The sequence below is a fragment of the Cloeon dipterum genome, chromosome 2 (assembly GCF_949628265.1).
Source record: "Cloeon dipterum chromosome 2, ieCloDipt1.1, whole genome shotgun sequence".
Taxonomy (NCBI): Eukaryota; Metazoa; Arthropoda; class Insecta; order Ephemeroptera; family Baetidae; genus Cloeon; species Cloeon dipterum.
In genome coordinates, this window is record NC_088787.1 from 22,146,282 (window position 1) to 22,170,798 (window position 24,517).

Consider the following 24,517-nt stretch of genomic DNA (forward strand, 5'->3'; position numbering starts at 1 on the left):
CTGGCATGAGATTTGAGAAATTCCAAAGGGGGTCGTTGCATCGCCCTTTTGTTGGATTACCAGGCAAGAGCCTGTCTCTTCAGGATTAACTTTATTCCAAAATGTGTCGCTTGAATCCCATGCACCCAAATTTTCGTGGAAACAAAATTTGTAGTGTCCAATGCATCCCTGCCGAGTACCTGCTGTCCAATAAAACATAGCACCTGAAATCGCACAACAAATAATAAATTGACGGGAGATATGGCATCTAATCGCACTAAAAAGATTGTTTTCCCTTATGCTGCGTATTTCTAAACTATTCAAGAAATCGTCGGTTATTCTGATTGGTTTCATTCCTATCCTGCAGCAGAATCTCGAATTCTCAGTCCAAGACATCTATAGTTTACGGCAGAAAATAGGAGATAAAATTTCAATTTTAGCTAAAATAAATTATTTCATGCCTTAGTGTTTCCAAACAGATAGGTATAATTTAATCCACCCATTGTCCATTGTAGCCACGTGCCATAGCTGTCGCCTTCTAATTGCATTTATAAATTTTGTCTTCATTGATTTTTGATTCACTTACGCAGCAGTTTGTTATCTGAGCTAAATAATGCAGACTGTGGAAGTTGAAAATCTTTGCTACTTTTTATCCTAAAATCAAACCACAATATTTTACGTCTCTCTTGCAGAAGCTTGCTGGAGGACACACTGGATTGATGCATTGATACTACAAATTTTTTTGTTATAAAATGTGTCAACAGCCAATCATAATACTACCTCGCAAAAAAATGCAATCTTGTCGGTACAGCTGCGTCTGCCCAAATTTCCAGTAGTGATGTCGATTGCCAAGCATTTATTATTCGATCGTTCGTTCCGAAGTCCAAATGACTTTGGCTGGATTGTACTTCTATTGACGGCGCACCATGAGTACGCTGCGGTTTTGCAGGCCGATGATCTGCCCTCTGCCATGCCACTCGTCCAGTACAAAATTGTGCTCTCCTTTTCTGTAACTCGCATTTTCAGGAATTTTTGGTCAATCACGGCACCTTTGCTTAGTTACTCTGAAATCCATAGAACATAAGGCCCACATTTTTATTGGATCTGTCTATGAAGCAGTTTCTGTGTTTCTCTCCACCGTTGATTGAGACCAGATGCATCCGGCGTTGCGTGCAAGCAATTACAGCCTCCTCAAAAGTAACCTGTTATATGTATTTATATTTTCATTTGAAAATCTCTAGAAAAATTTTAAATTTTTAGCGGACATTTGTAATTCCTGTGTAAAGTAGGTGACCACATTTATATTCTTTGTCAATGGCTATGTTCTTCTTTTCTTTCAAGTAGGTGTGTATTGCACCTTAAATTTAACAGAGTTTAGTAGTATTTAAGAGATAATTAAATAATATCAAAACTAACTATCTGCAATTGATATGAAATCTGGGAAATAATTTATGAAATTCAGAATAATGGTTGATATATAGTAATATATCAAATATTTGAATTGCTACCTTTTGGATCGATTGAATCGATGAAATTCTAGAAAAACTAAGTTAAAAACACATTCCAATTTTTCAAAATATGCTAGCCTTTTGAATTTTCCTGTACAGAGAGCAATTTGCGACGCACGTTGTTCCAGTGCATTCTGCCTGAATTGTGAAAATTTGAAATATTTTGCAAATTCAGAATAACTGGGGCTTTTTTGAACAAGCAATAAATATCTTTCTCACCCCAATTACACAAAAAGTGATGACAAGTAGAACCTTCATTTGTCAGAAATGACAGTCAGGCTCGTCTTGCATGTACAAAACGCGCCAGTTTTATGTACTTGCTATCGCATTTTAATTAGTAGATTCCAACTTTTATGGTTTAATTTCCTTTCCTTATCATTTTTTACAATCAAAATGGCAGGGCCATATGAAATTAATTTCCCCACGATGAACAGGATATACGGTGGAGTTTGTCCAAAGTTTTATTTGAAATTAATTATTTCAATTTTTTGTGCAACCTTTATTAAATGCTTGACGTAAAACAATAGATCTACACGTCGATGAGAGCGGTGCATAATTTCCTCTTCAAAATTGCGGCATATTCCATTGTTTTCATTTTCGTTAGATAGCTCTTGAAGTATGATAAAATGTTAGCTCTTAATAAATTTTAAGGGTGGGATGAAAAAATTAATTCACAAAATTAATTGTATCATTCTTTTCGGTGACGGTTTCAAGGTATTTATTGATCTGTAAGGTAAGAGAAAATAATCTTGTTAATATCAGTATGTATAAATCGACTTTCATAATGATAAACCCTTATGGATGAATTTTTAGCAGGTTGCCAACTCCATGATCTGTGGGGAAGGTTTTTGTACTCAAAAATTTTTGTCTGTAAATCATTTCTCTTTAGATAGCTAATGGAGATTGTGTACCAAGTATTATTAGAAAGGTAGACTGGCCGACGGAACTCGACTGTCTTCGTTTCTGGACCAATTGTGCCCTTGACCGTGGCTACGCCTAAAATCTTTTTAAAGTCATGAGTGCTCAAACAGCAAACTATGTCTGCTTCGAGTCCAAAGTTTTCTTTCCTGACTAAACAGTTCAGTTCAAAATTTGAAAGGAAAATCGATACCTCTGCCCTCACTGCAAATGTGAAGCTGGACATTGGAGAGTCGCAGTTTACAGTTGCATCACAAACACAGTATCTAGGGTTGAAATCCAGCAAGAAATAAATATGGGGTTGATGCCGGGTTTGATATCCTGTTGAAAAGTCAGGTGGCAATTGTTCGAAATCACGCAGTCCAATGCTCATAAAAATCTGATATCTCTCTTCAACACTGAAAATGTCTTCGCTCGTTGCGCACAACTCAGCAAATTCTTCTGATTCCATGGTCATGAATAGGATCTGTTTCAATGCACTATCAATATTGGTTCGTAAATCTACTGGAGACTCGGAATTCGCTTCGCCCCATTTGACTAGAGCGTCAAAGAGCACTCTCTCAGAGTCGACATTTAGTTTGGGCTGACTGAAAATTTCGAGAACTGTGGAAGGCGCAACATCAATCCAGTAAGGAGATTCCAAGATCTCGCTCGTGTTGCCTACGATGACCTGGACTCATAAATATTTATGTGTTTGAATATATTAAAACATATATAGCACACCTTTAGATAATTGTCTTCCTGGTGTTTATCGCCAAGACTCTTGTACATTTCATACACCAGCAAGATCTGGTCCAACTCTGCTTCTCCAATCTCCAACGATGCGGCATGCCTTAAATTTTCTATCTGCCATTTGTCTGCAAACTTGTACACCTCACAGGCCAGAGAAGTTGTTGGGAAGACTTTCTCATTGCCATAGATGAACCTGTTGAAATGTAAGCTCATTGTTTAGCATCACTCGCCTACAACTAGTTTATAATCCTTTTTATTTGGTGATTTAAATTTTTACCTCATGGCCGAGTCAAATGCGTTAGGGGAGATGTTTGTTTCAATCACAATAGCATCATCTTTACTCTTTTGACCTTCTTTAAAATCGCCGTACAGCATCTTGGCAAACACCTCACTAGCTCTGGCGAGGATCAGTTTGTGACATTTGAAAATCTAAAAATAGCGAACCGTATATTAACGTCAGATTTTTCTAAATGTTGTATGAGTTGATGCGTTTATATTAGTATTTAGTTTTACTTAAAATCATATTTTATTAAAAGTTTTCTAAGAAGTGACATTAAAATAAAATAATTGGAAAATAAAAGATTCTACAAACATCGCATACATCTCTATTCAAATGGTACCACTCCATTATGAAAATTGAAACATATTATGCAAGTTAAAATACCTTGGGATTTTCATTCCCTACACGAAAAGTGCAATCATAATATTCGCTTTCTGTGTAGAGCGTCAGTCGATCCAGGAGAATTTCTTCACTTCGCTTACAATTATCACAAATGCATGCTTTAGATCCTGGAGATTGCTGCTGGTTGTTGTCTTCCTCTCTTTCCTCCTCATCGATACGCTCCATATTACTTAAGAATTTTGATAAATCACAAGTTTTCTAGAAAATTGAAAATTATTAGAACTTTAAGATAAAATAATATACAAAGGAAAATTTGTTGATGAAGGAAGCACTTATGAAATTCTTCAGAGAAGAAATACTCGGACATTAACCGTAAAAACACGATCGTTTATTTTGTTTTCTTGTTTAATTTGTTGGAATTGAATATTAATAAAATATGTGAATTGATTTGAAGTAGTAAATCGCCAGAAATTCAAAATTGTGTACATTTGTAAAAATAATAATGAACTACGATTCATCATAAATCGTTGAATTGTTGAATTCTTACACAAACGAATAGAAGTGAGCTTTCAGTGCTAAAATATTATGGATGAGGTTGAAAGCGTGGAGTAGAACGGTAAGGCTCTTGGATTGAAGTCTCACTGCCACAAGGTGACTGCAAACTATTGACTTTTTAGTAGATCCACGCTCTTGACATTCGAATGACTTTCCTAATTTTCTGAATTCCTGCATGTCAATGTCAATACACATTCTAGTTAGGATGAAAAAATAACGTAAATAAGCGAAATTCCGTGGATGAATAGAATACGCATTGTTCCGTTCCATGTCAGTGTTCTCACGTTTGATATGACCAGATCATATTGCAGTTTTGTAAAACAATTCCAAACCAAATATGCAAATCTAAGGGAAAAGCGCCTGCGAGTGACGGTGGCAGGCAGCTTGGCGAACCGAGAAGTTGTGCTGGTTGCGTTAGCTTTGAAAAAGTGATATTTAAGTGATGTTTTTTTTAAATTTGTAACTCAATCTAGAAACTGAGACCTTACTTCTTAAATTAGAAACCATAATAATGCGAGAGATTTACAAAGGAATTATTACTTGGCTAACGCCATGACCAGTATAAAATATTGCAATATTTATTTTGATACCCAAATTCATTTTTGAAAAAATTGCGTTTTAAATTAGGTGTTTGAAAGCAGATTGTGCCTTGAAGTCGGCAAATGGTACAAAGAGAAAAATGTTAGAAATTGAATTTTTAAACCAAATTCTTTTTCATTAAGAGCAAAATAAATAATCGTTTGAAATTATTTTGAGAAATGATTATAAAAATGTACAAATTTGCCAAAAAGCTTGTCGATTGCAGTTCAATATCTTCTCACAACAGAAAAAAATAAAAAACCTCATTTCATTCGTGTACAGGATTTTTATTGACAAAAAAAACGTAAAATTGACATCAATGTACTAAAAAGAGTTACTTACGTTTTTTCTCCTTTATTTTTGTACACGGCATCTTATCGTTTCCCTGTAAAATAGAAACGTAGGGTCGAAACGTCTTTGTGTTCTGGCGATTGGTTTTTGTGCCGGAAAATATGCAGGGTTGAATTTGGTCTGGTGTGTATCCTCCAGGAGACACCATCGTTGTTTCCATTCCTGAAAGATTTAGTCAGTATCTGATTTCTGTTAAGATAGTGAACTGTGATGGTGTGCCAAGTATTGTCCTGAAGGAAGATTGGTCGGTGAAATTTGAGCGCTTTCATAATTTGATCAATGGTTCCCTTAAACTGAGCAACACCCAAAATCTTCTTTGAGTCGGAAGCGTTCAAAGAGCAAAGCACGTCTGCCTCACGATCGACGTTTTGTCCGTTGAGTAGGGAGTAAAGTTCAACCTCTGTTAGGAAAACTGGCTCGTCTCCTTTCACTTTAAAAGTGAAGCTGGACACAGGGGATTCGCAGTTTACTGTCACATCAAAAGCATCATTTACGGCGACGAAATTTATGTGGAATTTTGTATGAGAGAAACGGAGCAAGTCGCAAGTTGAGAAGTTAGCGGGCATATGCTCTGGATCGCGTAGCGTAGCGCTTCTAAATATCTGGAGCATTTCTTCCGTGCTGAGGATTCCAACGCTCGCTGAGCACAATTTAGCAACATCGTCAGATTCCATGGTCATGAAACGGATTTGTTGTAAGGCTCTCTCAATTTTCGTCCTCAATTCGGTTGGCGATTCCGAATTCGCAGCTCCCCATCTGAGCAGCGCGTCAAATAGTTCTATTTCAGAACTCACGTTGAGTGTTATCTGCTTGTAAATTTCATCAATTGTTGACGGTGCCACTTCTACCCAGTGAGGAGATTTGAGAACCTCGCTTGTGTTGTCGACAATTACCTAAATTGTAATATTTAGAGTGAAAAATAGAGGTAATGTTAAAATTGACCTCTAAAAAATGTTTGGTCCTCTCTTTGTCCCCCAGTCTTTGAAACATTTCGTAAACGATAACGACCTGGTCAATCTGAGTTTCATTTTTAATCGCCATCCACGCAGCTTCCTTCAAATCCTTTATCTGCCATCGGTCCGCAAACTCGTACACTTTGCAAGCCATAGAGGTTGTCTGGAAGTCTTTGACGTTGCCATATATAAACCTGTAAGCAATGAAACTCGTCGTTATAAAGAGCACGCTCTGTGTTGACAGACTTCACCTCATGGCCAAATCAAATACATCAGGAGAAGAGTTTTTCTCAATCAGTATGGCATCGTCTTTGTCTTTGTGCCCCTCTGCAAATCCGCCGAATAGCATGTTGGCGAACACCTGGCTTGCTTTGGCGAGAATCAGCTTGTGGCATTTGAACAGCTATCGAATTACTGCGATTATTAACTTTCGAGGCCAATATGAATAATCAATCCGACGCCAATTTAGCTCTAAATGCTTTTGGGTAATAATAAACTGACGGGGTTGAATTGTTGATATACGATTATTGCGTTTTAAATGAATTAATTTTGACCCGCGTACCGTAGGATTTGCTTTTCCGACAACAAAAGAGCAGTCATAAAATTCGCTGTTGGTGTAGAGCTCCAGTTGTTTCTGATGAAAGTCTTTAATTCGTTTACAATTTTCTGTGCCACATTGTTGGGATGGTTCCTGGGCCACTGTTTCCATCTGCATATCCTCCATTGCGGTGGTTTGTCAAAAAGCACTGAAAAGATGTCTTCTAAATTATGTTCAAACAAATAAGTGGACATTTTTTGTTTAACGACTCTTAAATTTTTTTAATTGATCTCATATTTTTCAGAGCGTACATAATTCATCAAATAAAAAGCGAAATAAACGAAACATCAAACCAATTTTTTACCTGCAAACTAGTTATAATAATTAGTACTGACTGCTGCTTTAAAACGTTTAAAATGTGTTTCTTGGCCCGACGCTCTTCTGCTTTAATGTCTGACTCCGACTGCTGCGCGGTTAACCAACTCCCCACCTATGCAGCCTCACTATCAGTGGAGGATCGTTTCAAAATATTTTGTACAAGAAATGTCATTTCATGAATGTAAACTCCGATGCTTCAAGTTAAGATGTCGCGAATACCTTGTACACAGCGTAGCCCTCACATATTTAGTAAAAATGCTAGGAATCAAGAAAAATTTCAGTTTGATTAAATGTACCCAGTAAGCAAAATATCCCTTCATAATGTTTTTAAAATAATAGCTGCTCCTTGGCAATATTTCTTCTTGCATTAAAAAAAATCTCTTCAAATCATTATAACTGATAAAATGTAACGCTTTTTCAATGTTTTAAACATATTTAAAGAGACCCTTTCTATCAAAGATCTTTTGCTACCTGGGTATATTTTATTAAATATCCATTGATATGACAAATAACAGATAGATTTATTGCTTTCGTAAGTGTACATAATTAAAATAGAAATACAAATAATAAAATGCCACATCCAGTTCAGTCTATATAAGTCTTGTCAGCTTTTTTTAAAATTAAAATTAAATTATTTATTACAATATGAACTGAGCAAAATTACAAACAACATAAAAGAATGAAACAAAGACATAAACCAATATTTGTACTTATATGAAAAAGAAGAAATGAATTGCTCTTGTTCAATAACTGGAGCACTGCGAATAGATCAAAACGCCTGCCATTGGTGTAGCAGGCAACCTGGCCAACCGCCATGTGGCGCTGGCTGCATAAAATCCACCAACATGACCGATAGACCCTCTGTCTATTAATAATTATTATATCGCACTGGTCTAGGAACTTGCTTGGTAAAAAAAAACATTTTGAGCAGAACCAAAATCAAGAATTGAAATCAACCATGAATGAGCTACTCCTGATATTCTCGGCCAAAGTGTTAACTTTGGGAACTTTTTTAAGGTAATTAAATCGATTTCAAATTCTTGAAGTACGCCTATGAAAAAGCATATTACGAAAAATATGGCTGCAAAGTCCATATTACATGAAATATCCCAAAATATAATTAAATTTCATTAGTTTGAAGTTGAAAAATCAAATTTAAAAATTTCACCTGGTGTGTGCTCTCACAAAATTAGCCTACATCGTTGACAAGCTCAAGAATTCAATAAACTCTTAATCAATAACTCAGGCGTCCTCAGAGTTTCCTTCCAGGCTGTTTCATGTGTATCGTTGTCAAATGACGGCATTGTTAGTACGATTTAACATAGCCAAATTTTGTCCTTTTTAAACATTCCTAGAAATGTCTGCGGATGTCACAAGCAGGCAGCTACGAGCAGCTGGCGCCGGTTTCATGGCTTTTATAATTCTTTCAAGATCTGAAGGGCAGAAAAAGTATTCAAGGGCTTTTCATCAATAGGGTAAACATAAGGTCTGGTTCAAAAAACGATTTTCCAGTTGTGCACTAAACCAAATTGATAGTGGGAAGTAGTCAACTGTGTTGGTTTAAGTGATACGCTTCATTTACAAACCAAGTATTATTTTAGAGAGGTTTCAAATCAATCGAGAAGTCGAGATAAGTCGATTCATAAGTACTATCCCTTTTTTGCCAGATTTGTGCAGGTCATTTAGGAATAAATTTTGAAATATGTTAAAAAACCAGACTTCTGAATGTGTAAGAAACTATTTTTATTGATAATAATGTTATGAGAATCACGGAATGTAACAAAATTAGAAGTAATGTGTGATATTGAAAGTTAGTGTGATATCCTTAGTATAATGGATCAGTTTTATTTGTCGAAGTGTTGCATTTACTCAAAAAGAACAGAATGTTGTTGCATGCAATGGCCTAAACATGATTCAATGAGTACATATGTGATGTTGAAAGAAAAAATATTTAGTTACCAACAAGGGTCATTCTTCACCGAGGGAAGTTGTCGTGTAAATTTGTTCGAAAATTGATAAGGGAATTGCTTGTTAATGATGTTATATCAAGGTTTCCATTAGGAAAGACTTGGAGACCTGACCAATTAAAATAGTAATGAGTTTTTCGGTGCTTCATTGATATTTTATTCTTGTCTTACACTCTGTCAGACGACAAGTGTTAAACATCAATTATAAGGAGAGCAATCATCGATTTTTAGATAGTAAAGTATTGCATTTTGCAAATATCCACGTGGGTCACTTGATCTCTATGCTTATGTTCCAGTTCTTCACCTTCATAATTCTGAAACCACCAGGTTGATGGATTTTTATATTGGTATTTTTCAGTGCGTAATGAGTGCGTGTTTAAATATTGAACAGATATCTCGTACCACGAAGATTGATCTAGAAGCACTGGCTCAGCGAATATCACCCCTTCTGATTCAAGCCCAATTGTTCCTTTGAATAAAGCTTTAGCCACTTGCCCGCCCGACTTGTACTTTTTCAAAATGCAAATCAAGTCAGCTGCTAGTCCTTTGTTTTCTTCGTGGATTAAACAGGCAAGATCAACTCCCGTAATGAAAACTAAAAGCTTTGGTTCATGCAGTGCTTTGATGGAAAAAACGATTCTTGATCTCAGGGATTTAAAATTAACCTCTGCATCGGTTACAAAATGGTATGGTGATCCAAAGCCAAAGTAAAAAAATTTTTTCTTTTTACGATCTGATTCGCAGACAGAAAAATCCGAAGGTAGTTGCGTTGGATCATTTAGAGAAATGCTCATGAATATCTGATTTTGTTCTTCCGTGGTGAGAATATTGGCATTCATCAAGCACAATTTGGAGAATTCTAAAGGTGAGAAGGTCATGAAGCGGATTTGTTTCAAAGCACTGTCAATCATTGGTCGCAGATTGGAAGTAGTTTCTGAATTTTTCTCGCCCCAAGTGATCAAGGCTTCATACAGATGTTTCTCAGATCCAACTTTCAGCACAGGTTCTTTGAAAATATCAAGAACTGTAGATGGTGCTGCTTCAATCCATTGAGGGGAACTCAAAACTTCATTCGTGTTCCTTACGATGATGGTCTGAAGTTAAAAAAACGTGTCTCAATACGTAATCTACATATGTTATTAAATTGAATTATCAATCAGTATTATCAATTTACCTTGAGAGCATCCTTTAACTTATCACTCTTGTCTAGAAACTTGAGCGTTTCATAAACTTGTAGGATCTCATGTGGTGCAGCGGCTTTAATTTTGTTCGCTGCTGCATGCATTAAATCTTCAATCATGTATTTGCGAGCGAATTTATAGATTTCGCAAGCGATGGATACGGTCTGAAAATTTTCTGCGTCACCATAAATATACCTGTAAGGATTTAGACTTTTTGATTAGCGTGTACAGTTACACTCCCAAACCTTGGAGATCATACCTCATCGCCAAGTCAAATGATTCAGGTGTAATGCTCTCATCATCAACCGTAATCGGATCGTCTTTTCCTTTGCCCCCTTCGACCAAATCGGTGTAAAGCATACTGGCGAATGCTTCGCTGGAACTGGCAAGAACTATTTTGTGGCATTTGAACATCTGGAAACATTATGAATTTTAGTAGCTAGTATGCGAGTGAATGAAGTCCTAATTTTTAGATTTCTTTTAGTTATAATTAAATGCAGCTGCCTTAGTGACCTTAACTGTATAGCAAAAAATGTTCAGTTTTTCTTACTTTTCTAGTACGTATCAAAATTATTTTCACTTTTAGTCAATAAATTTGTAAATAAGCTCAAAAATATTTAGCTCGTGAATTAGGGCTGCAACTTTGGTTCAGCAAGAAATTTCCGTAGAAGTATATATTATATAGAATAATAAATGGCTCGCTATACACCACGGGATTTCACTTGAAAGTGAGATATTAGCTCTAAATCTCATTCTCAGGGCATAGTTTCTGAATAGGTCAATCTTTAATTTGAACGGTTAGTTAAATAACTATGCCAACCTTCGGATTTTCTCTTCCCACACGGAGGGTGCAATCGTAGTGCAAACTCTCTGTGTACCATGCAAGTCGTTCTTGCAGAAGCTTTTCGCTCCGTTTACATCGATTGCAGTAGAATTTTGGCTGATGCTGAGTCTCATCTATTTCCTCGCCGGTCTCCAACATTTGGTACGATTGATGCTAATTGTTGAGCAGTACAAAGTGGAAACGTCTCCCTTAGGGAAAGAATATGATTTGAAAATTGAACGGAGTGTGTTAATATCAGAACTAAAAAATATTTCTTTTGAAAATTCCTAAGATCAAAAGGTATTTTTGCTTCAAGGAAAATGTTCGGCATTTCAATTCAACATAAGAACAGAATTGTTGAAATTATATTGGCATTTCTTTCAGGCTCGATTAGGAAATATTTGACATAGATATCTATCAATTTCTGGTCATTATTATAAACTTTTAATAAACTCGAATTATTCGCACCTGCTAGGAAAAGCATTCATATGCAAAACAAACTAGGATGATAAAAATTATAAGTTATAGAAAATTATCGAGCAAGCGCAGGAAATAACTAAAAATTATGAACTTTTCAATGCAAGCACTCTTGACTAGAATAGACTGTTTCGGGAATTGGACACATCGACTAGACACTCACCTACCAGGGGCATGAACCTCTGACGCGTCAATCTCCAATACTAACTTTAAGGGGGTTTCAAGCAGGTAGCCTTGCGTTGGACAAAAACACGTCTGGCATTCGTTTCTTACAGTTTCTCTGCTGGTAAAAATTGACCAGCTCGTTGGCTCGCATTCTTCGCAGCGTCAAGGAAATGAGAAATATTTTGGAGCATTTCTGGCTGCCTAATGCCAGAGATGGCAAAAGGTGGTTAAATAGCTCAACGGCCTGCATGGGAGGCGCACCAGCGCCGTCTCGTCACTTGCCGGATTTCGCAACTTTCCAGTAGCTTATAGGGGCACATTTTTTAACTCTAATATTGAACCGCGAAAGTAATAATTAAAAATCTTTTGAAATTCATCTTTTTCAAATTAATGCGAGGAGAAATCAAATAGGGGGCAAGCAGTGACAGGGAAAGAAACACATGATTGCAGTTTCAATGAGGAATTTATTCCTATTAATCGTTACAAGCACAAACAGTGTCAGGGCGCGTGACCCGGATTAATTTCTCAATTTTCATCCAAAAATTATTATTCTGGTTTCTCGTCTTTGCGGGCAGCATGATAATGATATAGTTATAATAATTCTTCAATCAATACAATATTACAACTCGCTCGCGCTCTCGTTTGCCGCACAACAACCGCTAGAATCATTGCGTCGGCTGAGAAGATTACAAAACTGAAATTAACAAAGAGCGTTTTCAAGTGGATGAGAGAGTTGTACACGACGGACACACGCACACACTCATTTTGGCTTAACTCCTAGCTGGATATTAATCTTCGGTGTTTTCCTCGCTCTCTTGCTCTTCGTGCCTGCGCTGATTCCTCGCTCACTTTTGTACACGATACTGTTTCTTTTACTCCGAGAGTGACACGCACTCGCAATATCCAGTGACAGTCATTCAAATTTATTTTTCAGATATGCTTCGTAAACCCACAATTTTTCGTCTTGCCGGCGCGCGCGACCAGCTCTCCACCGATCGGCCGTTTGGAAATGATTCGTTGCTCGAATGTGGTCCGATTCGCGGGAGGAAAACTGGCCGCCCGCAACGCACACACAGTGTTTATTTTTTTCTCTTTTGTAAGTTTAGTCCTTTGATAAGAAGTAGTGCTGGCATGGTTCTCTCTGTGATATGTGACCTAACGAGTTCGTCTATCATTTTATTATCGGAAACCAAAGCACACTTTTGTGTCGTCGTCGCTGCTGCTGCTCCTTTTATTTCGATCGTCACTCCACCGCAAGGAGATCACTAACGTTAAAAATCGTAATGAAACAAATAATACACAAACGAATGGCAAAAACGAAAGAAACACGTGTTCTTACGAGTAAAAAGGGGGCAGCCCACGTAAGTGGTACTGCGGCGTACGCTACATGGTTAAAATTTGTATACACCACGAACTCTAGCTATTCACAAATGATAAAATCTCTCTGAAGTCGTAAAAATAATAATAATTACTATATAATCGTTGCAGTTTTAATAATAATTAACAAAAGTTATGGAGTGCACCAACTAAAGACATAATGTAACAAAACGCGTTTTTCGGTCCTTCTCGCAAGTTATCTACGATTTTCTTCTGTATTTCTTTCTTTGCTCTTCTCTCTCTTGGGTCGTGTTTGTTTGTTTGTTTTCTCTTCGCCGACGGCGCGAACAGTTTGCGGCGGCGGCGGAGGGCAGGCACTTCACTCGAAACTAGTGTTGAACATGTTCAACTCCTCGAAACCAGGTGTGCCTGACTGGTCCTGAAGCATTTGCAGCATGTCCGTGAGCTCCTGCGGCTGGCTCGGACCCCCGGGGCCCGACGGACCCGGCGGTGGGCCCGCCGACGAACTGCTCGACCCCGGACCCGAGTCTGACGCTTGGCTCGAGTTTTGCCACTGCCACATCGCTGCAACCACAAGAACGTAACGTCAAAAATCAATTAAATAGTCATTTCTTGAAGAAAAATAAGAAATAACTATTGACAAAATGTCACGGGACGGAAGACAAACTTTGCATGAGGTCAAGCAAACTCTACGAAATATGAAATTTACACCAGGAATTAGTCTTTACTGGTTGTCATTAAATGGGACAATTTTGGAAAACTTTGAGACCTAAGTATCTCATCTCTTAGTGGTATAATTTAGAAAATAAAATGTGCTTTGGATTATTCTCGCTGAGCCCAATCAAACTAACCCCAAATTGTATGTCCTGTGTCAAGGTCACAAATGGTAATTTCAGTTTGTAATTAAAATTTTGGACATGAGCTTCGGATTTTGGAATTTTGAAAACATGCTTTAAAGCCGTTACATGACATGTGTGAAATTTTGCGAAAAATTCATGAGGGGATTTTTGTTTTTTTTTTCAGGGAATTCCACTTCAAAACTCGAAAAACACGAATTTTTCGTGTATTGTAAATGTTATTATCATCTTAGGGCTTAACCATCTAACCATCAGAATTCCAAACACTACAAAACGTTAGACTCATTTAAACTTTCACTGACTAGCTGAAGGGTTTAAGGAGTTTAGTAAGGCATGAGAACCCGAAAATTGCTCCTTACTGCAAAATTTCTTATAAAAAAAACTACACGACAAACCTGGCACATTAAAAATTTGGCAAACTCTGACATTCACTCCAGAAAATGTGATTAAGTCTTTCTAGACTGGGGCTATTGCAACAAATAATAAAATAAATTTCATTGATGGAGTGCCTCTTTCATATAACAAATACACACCTTCCCCCTCCCAAAAGAAAAACGGAATTCAAACTAAAACAAAAATTTAAGTAAAACTTTTGACATAAAACCAGTCGATAAACTAACCAATTAAAAAATTATTCACATTAAAACACATTATGATTAAAATTGATAGACAGCTTAAATTTTTAGCTCATTTCTTGGGGACTGAGATCCTGTTTAATTGGACTGTTATTTCTGCATCCAAAACGTGTGAAGGTATGCATAATTACCACTGGGTGCTGTGGTGGCTGGATGATTATAGGGAGCCTGTGTCTGGGGCAGTGGTCCTCGCACTCCGGTGCTGAGCTGGGTGTACGTCGGCCCGCTCGGCGACCGTGACGGGCTGATTTGGCTGTACTGATATCCCTCGGTGACAGGTTGCTGCGGAGAAAAAAGACAGTGAGCAACAAAACGTGGAATATCGGCGGAAAATGAACACGACAAACACACAGGAAGAGGAAAAATCCATATCAATGCAGCAGAATAAGAAATCCCAAAATAGACAGCAAAATTATATGAGGATTTGTTTTTCGTAAGCTGGTGAAAAACCATTTTTAATTCTTATGTGTAAAAATTAACTGTAGAAGCTTGAATGCTCATCATCTTGAATTGTGTTGTGACACTCTTTGGCCTGTCACTGACCTTAGAGGCGCCATGACCAGGCGCCAATACCGACAGTCAAGAGCACCGTATATTTTACAGGATTGGCATTTATTTTGGAAGCGTAAGACGAGCACTGTTTAACTTTTACGTGATTCTCGCGCCCTCAGCGCACAATTTGTCTGAACCAACCACTGGCTGACGCGTAAACTGGCAGCCAAATTCCCATCCGCGTCCTTTTTCGCCACTAATATCATAGGGGCGCTCCACGGACTATTACACGGTTCAATTACTCCTTGTCGGAGCATTTCTTGTAAAATTTCCTCCATTTCACCGCGCAAAGCGTGAGGCACCCTGTAAGGACGCGTTTCCACCGGCGCTGCGTCGCCTGTATCAATTCTGTGTTCGATCAGGTCGGTGCAACCCAGTGGCGTGTCTTTGAAAGCAAAGACATCGATGTATTTCAAAATTTTCTCCTTCAATGATTTGTGCGCCTCTGGCCATGGTCCAGAAAAGTCAAAGAGAGCAAGTCGTTCTTCATTATTCATCGTAGGCTCGATTGTATGGGGCAGAATTTCTAAGGACTAGAACATTTAACTGCTCTCTGGGTTAGTTTCATAAATTAATGCCGTTAAAATAGCTTTTATCTCTTTAAAATTACAATCACAAGAAAGTCTCTGTTTCAAAACAGAGCTAATTTCAATTAAATTTAATTATTTTCAAGTTACATTTTCAAAGCCTGGTTTTTGCCCACAGAAATTCAGTTTTTTTTTTCTAATTTTGTAAAAAATATGTTGATTAGTAGAGTTTGGTTTCAATTACCTGTCTGAGGTGGGGCTGACTCCAGGCGGTCTGTGCCGGAGTCGGACTGGTGGTTGACGTCTTGGCGATTCTGCTGAGAACGGAAGCCGAGCTGGCCGAACCTCCCGCCGGCTGCGGCGAGCCATACGCCACTGGCGACGCCGTTGGCTCCACGTAGCCGCTGTACATGTTCTGCGCACTCGCTGGACGGGCCTGTTGCTGTGCTTGTTGCGCTAAAATCCAAATACACAAACTGAGAAACCAGTCATAAAGAAAAAAATAAAACAATTAAAGGCTTTACAGTTGCGGGTTCTTCCTTTCATTTTTTTCTTTAAAACATTAAAATAGAATTAGCAAGAGTGAGATTTTGAAGCTTTACCAGTGTATATATAGTGCTTTGGTACAGTTCATTGCCAAAACGAGGGTTGAAAAAATATTTCCATAAGAAAATTATAAGAATGAAAATTAGACACATAAAAAACATTGGAAAATTAAGGAACGCCTAACATACACATTTAATTCAATTATCTCCATAAGAGCTATGAAAAAATCATCCATGACGGAAATCCTCACACACAATAGCCAATTTAAAAAGCAGTCTTACGTTGGAGGTGTGATCCAATCAAATGCGATGAGTAGACGTCTCGGCGTTGCATGCTGTAGTCCAAGCCTGGTTGTTGATATGGCACGGGCTCAGGGGCTGCAGGTGCGGCCACGCCGTCCACCCCAGCTTCAGGGTTTTGCAGGGCTCTGTCGCAAAATAAAGTAGATTAGCAATCCATCCAAAATTCCCTCGCAGAGCATTAAGTAATGAACGAATATTTCAGTACTTACTTCGCGGATGTGTTGGTGCAGACTATGTACTCTACGTCGTCGGTGTAGGGGTTCAAAAAGGCGAAGGCTGCGGTCCGTAACCAGACCCACTCTCTGTTCTTGGCCCTGAAGCGGTACATGACGGACAACACCTGGCCTTTCAGCTTCAAAACTGCGAGAGAGCACACGAAATTTAGTGGCGATTGGGAATAAAAGAAGGGCGAGCTACCTTGCTCAAAGCTTTCCTTCATGTGGTTTTGATCCTCGTGGTGGAAATACTCAAAACAGGATTTGCCGAGCAGCTCGGGCGGAGAGTAGCCCAGCAGTCCCATCACTCTTTGGTCCACGAAAGTGAACTTGCCCTCCATCGAATGCCTCGAGATGAATTCTGAATAAAAGATGGTTGGATTTTTTTATTAGATCTTGGTCTCGAAAGATGAAAACAACAATTTGTGAAAATGTATCACATAGGAGTAGAAATCAAATGCATGTTTTTAAAATTAAATCATGAAATATTTAAAAAGTGACAAGGAAGCTCTTAATTATTCAAAACTTAAAATGCCTGGAACCAACCCTTGAAATATTTTTTCTTGGAACGTCAAAAATGACCTATCAATCTATTTGTCTCGCTGAAAAGTGTCTATAAACAAAAAATTCAGCTAAATAGTATTTTTAAGCTAATTTTGAAGGTCTGAACCCTTTTATTAAAATATTTAAAAATCGTTGGAATAATCAATATGTTCTCCACTGCTAGTGTCTCACATCTGGAGTAGCTACACGAATCTATAGGTTTTGCCAGAAACACTAACGTCAAATCTATGGAATTTTCTAGTAAGAAGTGGGGATATTTTTAAAATTACATAATATTTTTCAAAAGCATATAAATATTTTTAAATGTTCAAGATTGTTTGTTGATTTGTCCAACATTTTTAGTTCTAAATTACCGTTTAAGCATTCATGTAAATTTGATTGTCAACTTACCTGATGCAGAATTCGATCCTGTGAGGTCTGAGGTGTTGGGCGTGGAGGTGACCTGCAGCCTTCCGATGGCGACAAGGCAGCAGTGCGTGGCGCCGCTGGGGTCCTCGTCGCTGCGGTCCATCTGCACGCCGGTCGGCGGCCAGTTCTTGATGTAGCCGGTGCAGTGGACGACCGCGTGGTTCTGGCCGTCGCGCGACGGACCAAGCGAGTTGCGCTGCTTTAGCCGGTGCAGGTGCGTCGCCACCATCCCGTCCGGCGGCATGTTGCCCACCTTCATGCGACAGATGAAGCCTCGCCTCGAGCCCATGCACAGACGCATCGACGCTGCACACAATCAGAATTAAATATAAGTCACAAGAATTTTTTGACTTGTTAAATTGGAATGATTTTATTGGTTTTGTTGTTTGAAATTAAAATTCATGGAACATTTGATGGCGAATGTTTTGGGGAAAATTAAATATTCATGTAATTAAAAATTTTAGCATCTGTTTGAAATTTTGTGATTAATTAAAGGCTTGAAATTAACTAAATTTCACTTTCGAGATTCACTCTAAAAAAATAACAGCTTTATTTCTTATTCATCTTGTACAAAAATTTTAGAAAAGAGGGTTTTATTAAACAAAAGAATTCTTTCGTACTATAGCTTTGCATCAAATTATAATTTTACACAAAAGGTATAATCAGATACATAAATAATTTGTCTCAAAACTATTCAGAATACGCCGGCTAGATCAGCTGGAATGCCCTGGCAGCTGCAATCTTGCTAAGTCAACAGACACTCGATTCAAAATACCAATCAATATGATACGAAAAAAAATCACATAAATAACAATTCTTACATTGGTGTCCTTCCTTCTTGACGGTGCCGGTTTTGAGGTCGAGAATGCGTCCCGTATTCTGTGGCTCCTGCGTGCTGAGCTGCTCCCTGACCTTCTCCACGTCCTCCGAGTGCAGGTGGTCGAAGATGCACGAGCCGAACCATTCGCTCTGCAAAACGCAAAAACGCTTAGTTTGCACACTCAAAGGCCAAACACGCAGCGTGAAAAGTGACCAAACGATAACAGAAAAAGAGCGCTCGCGTTGCAAAAATATGTTACTCCAGTTCCTGCCAAGGTTTTCAAAACAAAAATGCGAAAAGGAAAACTTTTCAAAAGTGTAGCTGGTGTGCTCCTGTCTTTCGTGGAGCTGAAAAATGCGTAGAGGAATATTTTGGGGTTATGTGCACCCAATGAAATTATCAATACAAATAATAAATAAATAAATAACTGTTAAAATGTAGATAAACACAGTACTGAAACAAAATAAGGCTTTTGGTTTTTTAATAAATTAAAAAAAACATTGTAAAATAAAAAATTCAAATTAATAAATTATTCAAGCCATAAATTGATTGACAGGCATCAATTTGATCAGTCAAGATTGATTAAATTACTCATGTTGCTCTTATAAGAGGAATGCTTATTACCTGGGGCTGATTGAGGATGGGCGTGACGCTGTCCGAGACATAGATGACGCGTCCGGTGTCGCAGGTGACGACAAAGAGGAAGCCGTCGGCCGCCTCGAGGATCAAGTGCTTGAGCTCCTGGTCGGTGAGGAAGGACGGCTTGTAGGTGCCGTCAGTGCTAGTGTTGCCAGTGCCTGCATCATCGGCTAGTAAAATGAAAAACTCATGCAGGAGCGTCGCCTCGGAAGGACACACGCCCACGGTGCTCCCCGCAAAACCCCTTGTGTGTGTTGAAAACTTGAAAACGACTAAGTGGCGTGACGGGAGGGCGCGACAGGCGAACAAGCAATTAACAGGACAGGACGAATTTTGGCGGACATAGCGGGAAATTCACATATTTTCTTCAAACGGAATATTTGAAGTGAATTTGAATTCTATTTTAATAAGCTCGATAAACCTAGAAATAAGTTTATAAATTTATTTTCCTCCTACAAACTCATGGTATTTTTTACGGCGAAAATCGGCGATGGCGACACGTTGTTAAAAGGTGTCGATTTCCCGAAAATTGCTTTAAAGGGCATCCAAGAAAAATTCCATTATTTCATAATCGGCGCATCTTTTTCCGGCGGTCTCGGATTAGACGCGCGGCAGCCTCATTTTCTGGCGGAGGACGGATTCCAGGCGCGCCCGCCGCTTTTTTGGCAGATTAAGCCGTTAAATCCTAGCAGGCAAGCGAGCGAGCGAGCAGGAAATTTGCATTTTTGTCGTTTTAATCTCGAGTGGGTTAATTTCGCGTGCGATGAGCGAGATCTGGTGCTGCTACTGGCGGTGGCGGCGGCGGTGGAAACGCGAGGGCGAGGCCAAGGGGCTGCACATAATATGCTAATTCTATCCTGCCTTCGCACTCGGCGTCGGCCAACACAAAACACAATTTCCTCGCCGGCCGACCAGCCCAGCCAGCCGACTAACAAGTCTGTTATCTCGCGCGGGCGGAAATTAACTTTCCTCCTTTTCCACCAGATAATCTTCTCCGTGGCCTCATCGTTCGCACACACACAAAGAACGCCCCCCAAAAATTGCATAACGGGTTCTGTTTTTTGGTGTGTGCGCGCGCGAAATCGCTTCTTTATTCTATTATCGCTGCCCGGCAGAGCTAATGGTTGATTGGGCCGCATTCGCTTTGGACGGGCTAAATTATACAGATCTTCAAACCATTATAGACGGGCTAGGGTAAAAATTCCCTTTATGGCGGACGTAATCACTGACTACATTAAATCATTTTTCTCCTTTTTTTAAACAAAAAGTTATTGAATAGGAAAAAGACGTGACTTGCAAAAAGATTCGAAAATTTCAAGGTTTCAGACAGTCCCACGAGTTTTAAGATTAGACTCGATATTTTTTTTTACTATGAAAAACGAAGTATGTAATTATTTAAGACTTAAATTTGATTTGAAATTAGGTTGCTAATGGGTGAATGTTTTGTAATTGCCCTTATATTGCTGTGAAACAAAGATATTGGAAATTATGAATCCTTTGTGTACCTTTATTAAACCAACAAATATAGGAAAAATTGTAAAAAATAGAGAGTAAAATTTTCTATTTTTAAAGCAGCTTGAAAATTGTAATTTAAAGCGTAGCCCTGTGTAGTTTAACTAAATTTTACTAAACATCTCGAATTAAAAAACGCAGAAACTAACAAGACAATTTTAGAATTTCTTGCACTTATTGTTGGAACAAAATTTCACAATCAAGAGCTTATAAATTTCACGTATTTTTTATCGCTTGACTTGTGCATATACAATCTCATCTTATCTACTATCTAATATTTATAGCAGTCATTCATTTTTCATGGAACCTTCTAGTTATATATTATGAAAAGTAATTGTATGATCCATATTTAATTTTTATGACGCACTCGGAGTAATTAAAAAAAAATACTTTTCGGGCCATTTATCGCACCTAATAGCTCTCGCAGCAGTGCTAATTCGGCCGCCGGGTTGAACCGTTTGGAAAAAGAAGCAACTTTACGACCAGAGTCTTATGAATAAAAATCACTTGGAATTCCTGAAGCGCCTTAAGAGAAGAGGAAACAGCGAGGCAATATAATTTTCACCTGCCTGAGTCACCACTTGACGCGGTGACTCGTTTTTTCCGTTCGAGCTGCTGCCGCGCGCGGATTGTTGACTTGTCGCACCGCGGCGGCCAGCAGCGCAGATTATTGTTTTCGCTGAGTGCGTCCGTTGGCTGGCTGGCTGGCTCGGACGGCCGTCCGATTAGTGATTCGCGTCACGCCGGCGGCCATAGCTCGGTCGGTGCGGCCGAGAGTGTCCCTCTGGCCAGCAGCCGCAACAATAGACAATAAAGAGGCTCGCGCACCGGATGTCTGCTGGACAAAGCAGCGCCGTGTTGTCTTTATGGACACGTGAAAACGCTCGCTCGCCGGCTATCAGAATTAATTTCGATTAATTAGTATGCTGCAGGCGTCACCCCTTTTTCTGAGCGCGCACATTCACTCGCGGCCAGGCCAAGGTGTGCGAGCCAGAAAAATATGAATATGGGAACACGCAGTCGCCGTCGACCGTGCGCCTCGGCCCACCGAAAATCTTTTATTTCTCAATATACAGAGGGTGCCGCACCAATTGTAGATAAAAAACATTCGAAAGAAAAGAAACGATGCTCTTTATCAATATTACCGATGTTTTAGCATAAATTTTTCATCGATTTGTCGGTAATTTAATTTTATCAGGAGGGAATACATACACAGGACACAAAAATTATGAATAGTTGCATAGCAAAAGCTTCCTTGTAAGAAATGATTACAAAAACTGATAAAATCCGGAAAAAATTAAATTCAGAAAAAACCAAATTTATGTGTTACAAAATAATAAACTAGAGGTGCATTTTTGTGGGTTTTAAAATTTGGTGAACATGACTGGCAAGACATCGTCTTGGTGTAACTTAAAGAGATGATTGTCTAAACGGTCCAAAGTATCAGCAAATGCAACATGCCACCTCCTGCGGCCAACTTCTGTCCGTTCCCCGACTCGGGTCAAGAGGAGCAACAATGAAGAGCAGTGCGGATCGGCATATCATCGAGAAGAAATTTAGTTTGCTGCCACCGGTGGCATCAAAAGGCAATTTCGCTAGAGTGTCCGGGGGTTCATAAAGTTTGCATAAACCGATATAATAAGCTGGCTGGGGGTCGACGAGCAGATGCGCCGTCGAGTGGACGTGAGCCATTAAGTGACCCTTTGGGGCGCAATGCGAATGGGTAATGGGCCGACCGCTCATTTTTGCCACTTTTATTGGCCCGGCCAGCGTCTTCCCTCGCGCTTTACATACACGCCCCGGAACGGGCTCATTGCCGGTCGTTCCATGCGTCTCTCTCTCTTTCAGTGACGACCGACCTGAACGCGCGCCCGCCGCAGTTTTAAATTCTTGACTTGAGTATGTGTCTCTTTCATATTATGCAGGCAGGGGGGGGGTAAGAGAGAGAGAGAGAGAGAGAGAGAGAGAGAGAGAGAGAGAGAGAGAGAGAGAGAGAGAGAGGGCGTATTATATTGATCGGTCGACGATCGAGGCTGCATCGCTTCGTGGAATATCAAATAATGTATATAGCCGACACTCGCACTGGCTCCTCGTGACTCTGCAATTTCAAATTTTGCCAAATGTCGCTAGAATGAAATTTATATTTTTTCCATTCGGAACAAATCTTTTAACATCACAGAAAAATGTATTGGAAATTGAGCCCAATTGTATACCTGGATTTGAACATAAATTTAAATTTATCGGTGTTTTCTAAAAATAATTAAAAAAAAATACAACTTGATTTTGATTAAATTTAAAACAATGAAAAGTTTAATTTCTGAGCTAAGTTAAACTGATTGCTTTTTTTTGTAAAAAAAAATTAAGACATAATTTTTTGTATTCTCTTAAAACGAAAATTAGAAAAACTAGAGAAATGAATACTTCTTTCATAAGCCTTGAAACTAATAAAAATGGATTTAAACGAAAAAGAAACAAGTAACCAGCAAATTCATCTTGGTCCAGAAGGTCGAATTGAACGAATCGGAGCTTTTGTTCTTTTTTCTCTGCCTCTGTGTAGCAGGCGGCCTAAATTTCCGTGCATTTTTTCGCAGTGCCGCGGCGGCGAGCGCGTTCTCCGAGAAACGGCCGGCTGCCATGCCGGTGTGCACTTGTTCTTTTTCTTTTTAATTAATGAAACTGGATGTGCGCGCGGTAATCGGGGTCACGCGTGCCCGAGAAATCATCAACGACGCACAATATTGCGCCGGCCGACGACATGTTGCATTTCCATTGTGTTCGAGAAGGCAGATCGAGAGAAATGTGAGCGGCCAGACCATTATTTACAATGTGGACTTAATGAAAAAAGAAGGGAAAGAAAAGAAAACGAGTTTGCGGCCTTGCTTGTGCGCCAAATGCCGTGTTGAAATTAATTTCAGTCCGCAAGATGAGAGCAGGTCTGTAAGTGAGATAACTACAAAGTTTCAATTTGCCCCGTTCAGCTTAAAAGATTTTTTCTCCGAAGGAACTTGATTCTACTCAGCACTCGAGCACGGGAAAGAATCTGTTTCGCTTTTTCGAACATTATGAAATGCCAAAAGCTGCTTCCAAGCAAAGGCAAAAAAAAAAAACGAGAACAGTTAGTATAAGTGGCGATCAGAATTTTTCTTGAGAAAAAGTTGCTGCCTAGCTCTCACGGGCAGCAACATTCAGGGAAAGGTGGCCGCGGAGTCAGGTCCGATTTCAGGCATAATTACGCCGGCAAATGACGGACAATCTCGCTGCAGAGGCCAAAGGTGAAGGCTCCGCACAATAAATTTTTATGATTTGTAATGAGCGGCGGCGCGGCAATTATTATATTTATTCGCGGCCGTCGTCGTCGCACGGCACTCACTCTCGGGGGGTATAATATACCAAACAGACGCATGCGACGACAAATTTATGGCGCTTTTTAATACGTTTGCCAAGTGCATTTGAATGTGAAATTCGCTGCTGCTGGCGCGAAATAAAACAGCGCGCATTCGTTTCCACGAATTCATTGTGCGATAATTGCGTGTAAACAAACCATGATATGTGCGCGGTGTGCGTATATTGCATTATTAAATAAATATACACACGCGGCGATGTTGTGCGAACACATGGGGTGTTTTATTTATTATTACGTTCATTAGACCGCATGCAAATGCACACGGCTGCCGACTGACCGTTCCCCGCATGAATATTTACTTGGCCGTATTTACTTAGAGCTCATTTCATTTCATTTTATTCGCCGCGCTTAAATAATTCAGCACTCTTGACATAGAACACGCGCTGTACCCGAAAATAGCCGAGGGGTGCGAAACGAAATATCAAATTTCAGAAAATAATTTTGACAAATATACTGGTTTTGAAAATATACTG

At 39.2% G+C, this 24,517-nt stretch overlaps 3 protein-coding genes, 1 long non-coding RNA gene and 1 pseudogene across 7 annotated transcripts in view; all 5 read right to left on the minus strand.

Annotated features, from left to right (window-relative positions):
* Positions 1 to 641: 641 nt before the first annotated feature.
* On the minus strand, positions 642 to 1,171 carry LOC135937959 (uncharacterized). Its single transcript, XR_010574580.1, has 3 exons — positions 1,043 to 1,171; positions 760 to 986; positions 642 to 709 (listed from the first exon to the last, which is right to left on the minus strand). It is a non-coding gene; the product is annotated as an uncharacterized LOC135937959 (long non-coding RNA).
* Positions 1,172 to 2,185: 1,014 nt separating this feature from the next.
* LOC135935753 (BTB/POZ domain-containing protein 6-like) lies at positions 2,186 to 4,007 on the minus strand. Its single transcript, XM_065478303.1, has 4 exons — positions 3,802 to 4,007; positions 3,415 to 3,566; positions 3,129 to 3,330; positions 2,186 to 3,075 (listed from the first exon to the last, which is right to left on the minus strand). The coding sequence occupies exons 1-4, from the start codon at positions 3,982 to 3,984 to the stop codon at positions 2,206 to 2,208; spliced, it is 1,407 nt and encodes a 468-aa protein (XP_065334375.1). The 5' UTR covers positions 3,985 to 4,007; the 3' UTR covers positions 2,186 to 2,205.
* A 1,196-nt stretch (positions 4,008 to 5,203) lies between these two features.
* LOC135935639 (uncharacterized) lies at positions 5,204 to 7,230 on the minus strand (annotated as a pseudogene).
* A 2,118-nt stretch (positions 7,231 to 9,348) lies between these two features.
* On the minus strand, positions 9,349 to 11,243 carry LOC135937520 (kelch repeat and BTB domain-containing protein 8-like). Its single transcript, XM_065480672.1, has 5 exons — positions 11,082 to 11,243; positions 10,521 to 10,675; positions 10,255 to 10,456; positions 9,927 to 10,174; positions 9,349 to 9,394 (listed from the first exon to the last, which is right to left on the minus strand). The coding sequence occupies exons 1-5, from the start codon at positions 11,241 to 11,243 to the stop codon at positions 9,349 to 9,351; spliced, it is 813 nt and encodes a 270-aa protein (XP_065336744.1).
* A 927-nt stretch (positions 11,244 to 12,170) lies between these two features.
* The window catches only part of tgo (Aryl hydrocarbon receptor nuclear translocator homolog tgo), a 79,177-nt gene continuing 66,830 nt past the window's right edge, over positions 12,171 to 24,517 (minus strand). For 3 of the 4 annotated variants that reach the window (XM_065480942.1, XM_065480943.1, XM_065480939.1), the window contains 9 exons: positions 19,115 to 19,299; positions 18,492 to 18,639; positions 17,653 to 17,976; positions 16,901 to 17,059; positions 16,693 to 16,843; positions 16,463 to 16,608; positions 15,880 to 16,091; positions 14,688 to 14,838; positions 12,171 to 13,628 (listed from right to left, as the gene is read on the minus strand). In XM_065480942.1, the coding sequence (XP_065337014.1) occupies positions 13,423 to 13,628; positions 14,688 to 14,838; positions 15,880 to 16,091; positions 16,463 to 16,608; positions 16,693 to 16,843; positions 16,901 to 17,059; positions 17,653 to 17,976; positions 18,492 to 18,639; positions 19,115 to 19,299 (1,682 nt within the window). In that variant the 3' untranslated portion in view covers positions 12,171 to 13,422. The remainder of the gene's footprint in view (positions 13,629 to 14,687; positions 14,839 to 15,879; positions 16,092 to 16,462; positions 16,609 to 16,692; positions 16,844 to 16,900; positions 17,060 to 17,652; positions 17,977 to 18,491; positions 18,640 to 19,114; positions 19,300 to 24,517) is intronic. The other variant, XM_065480940.1, reaches the window with a different exon arrangement.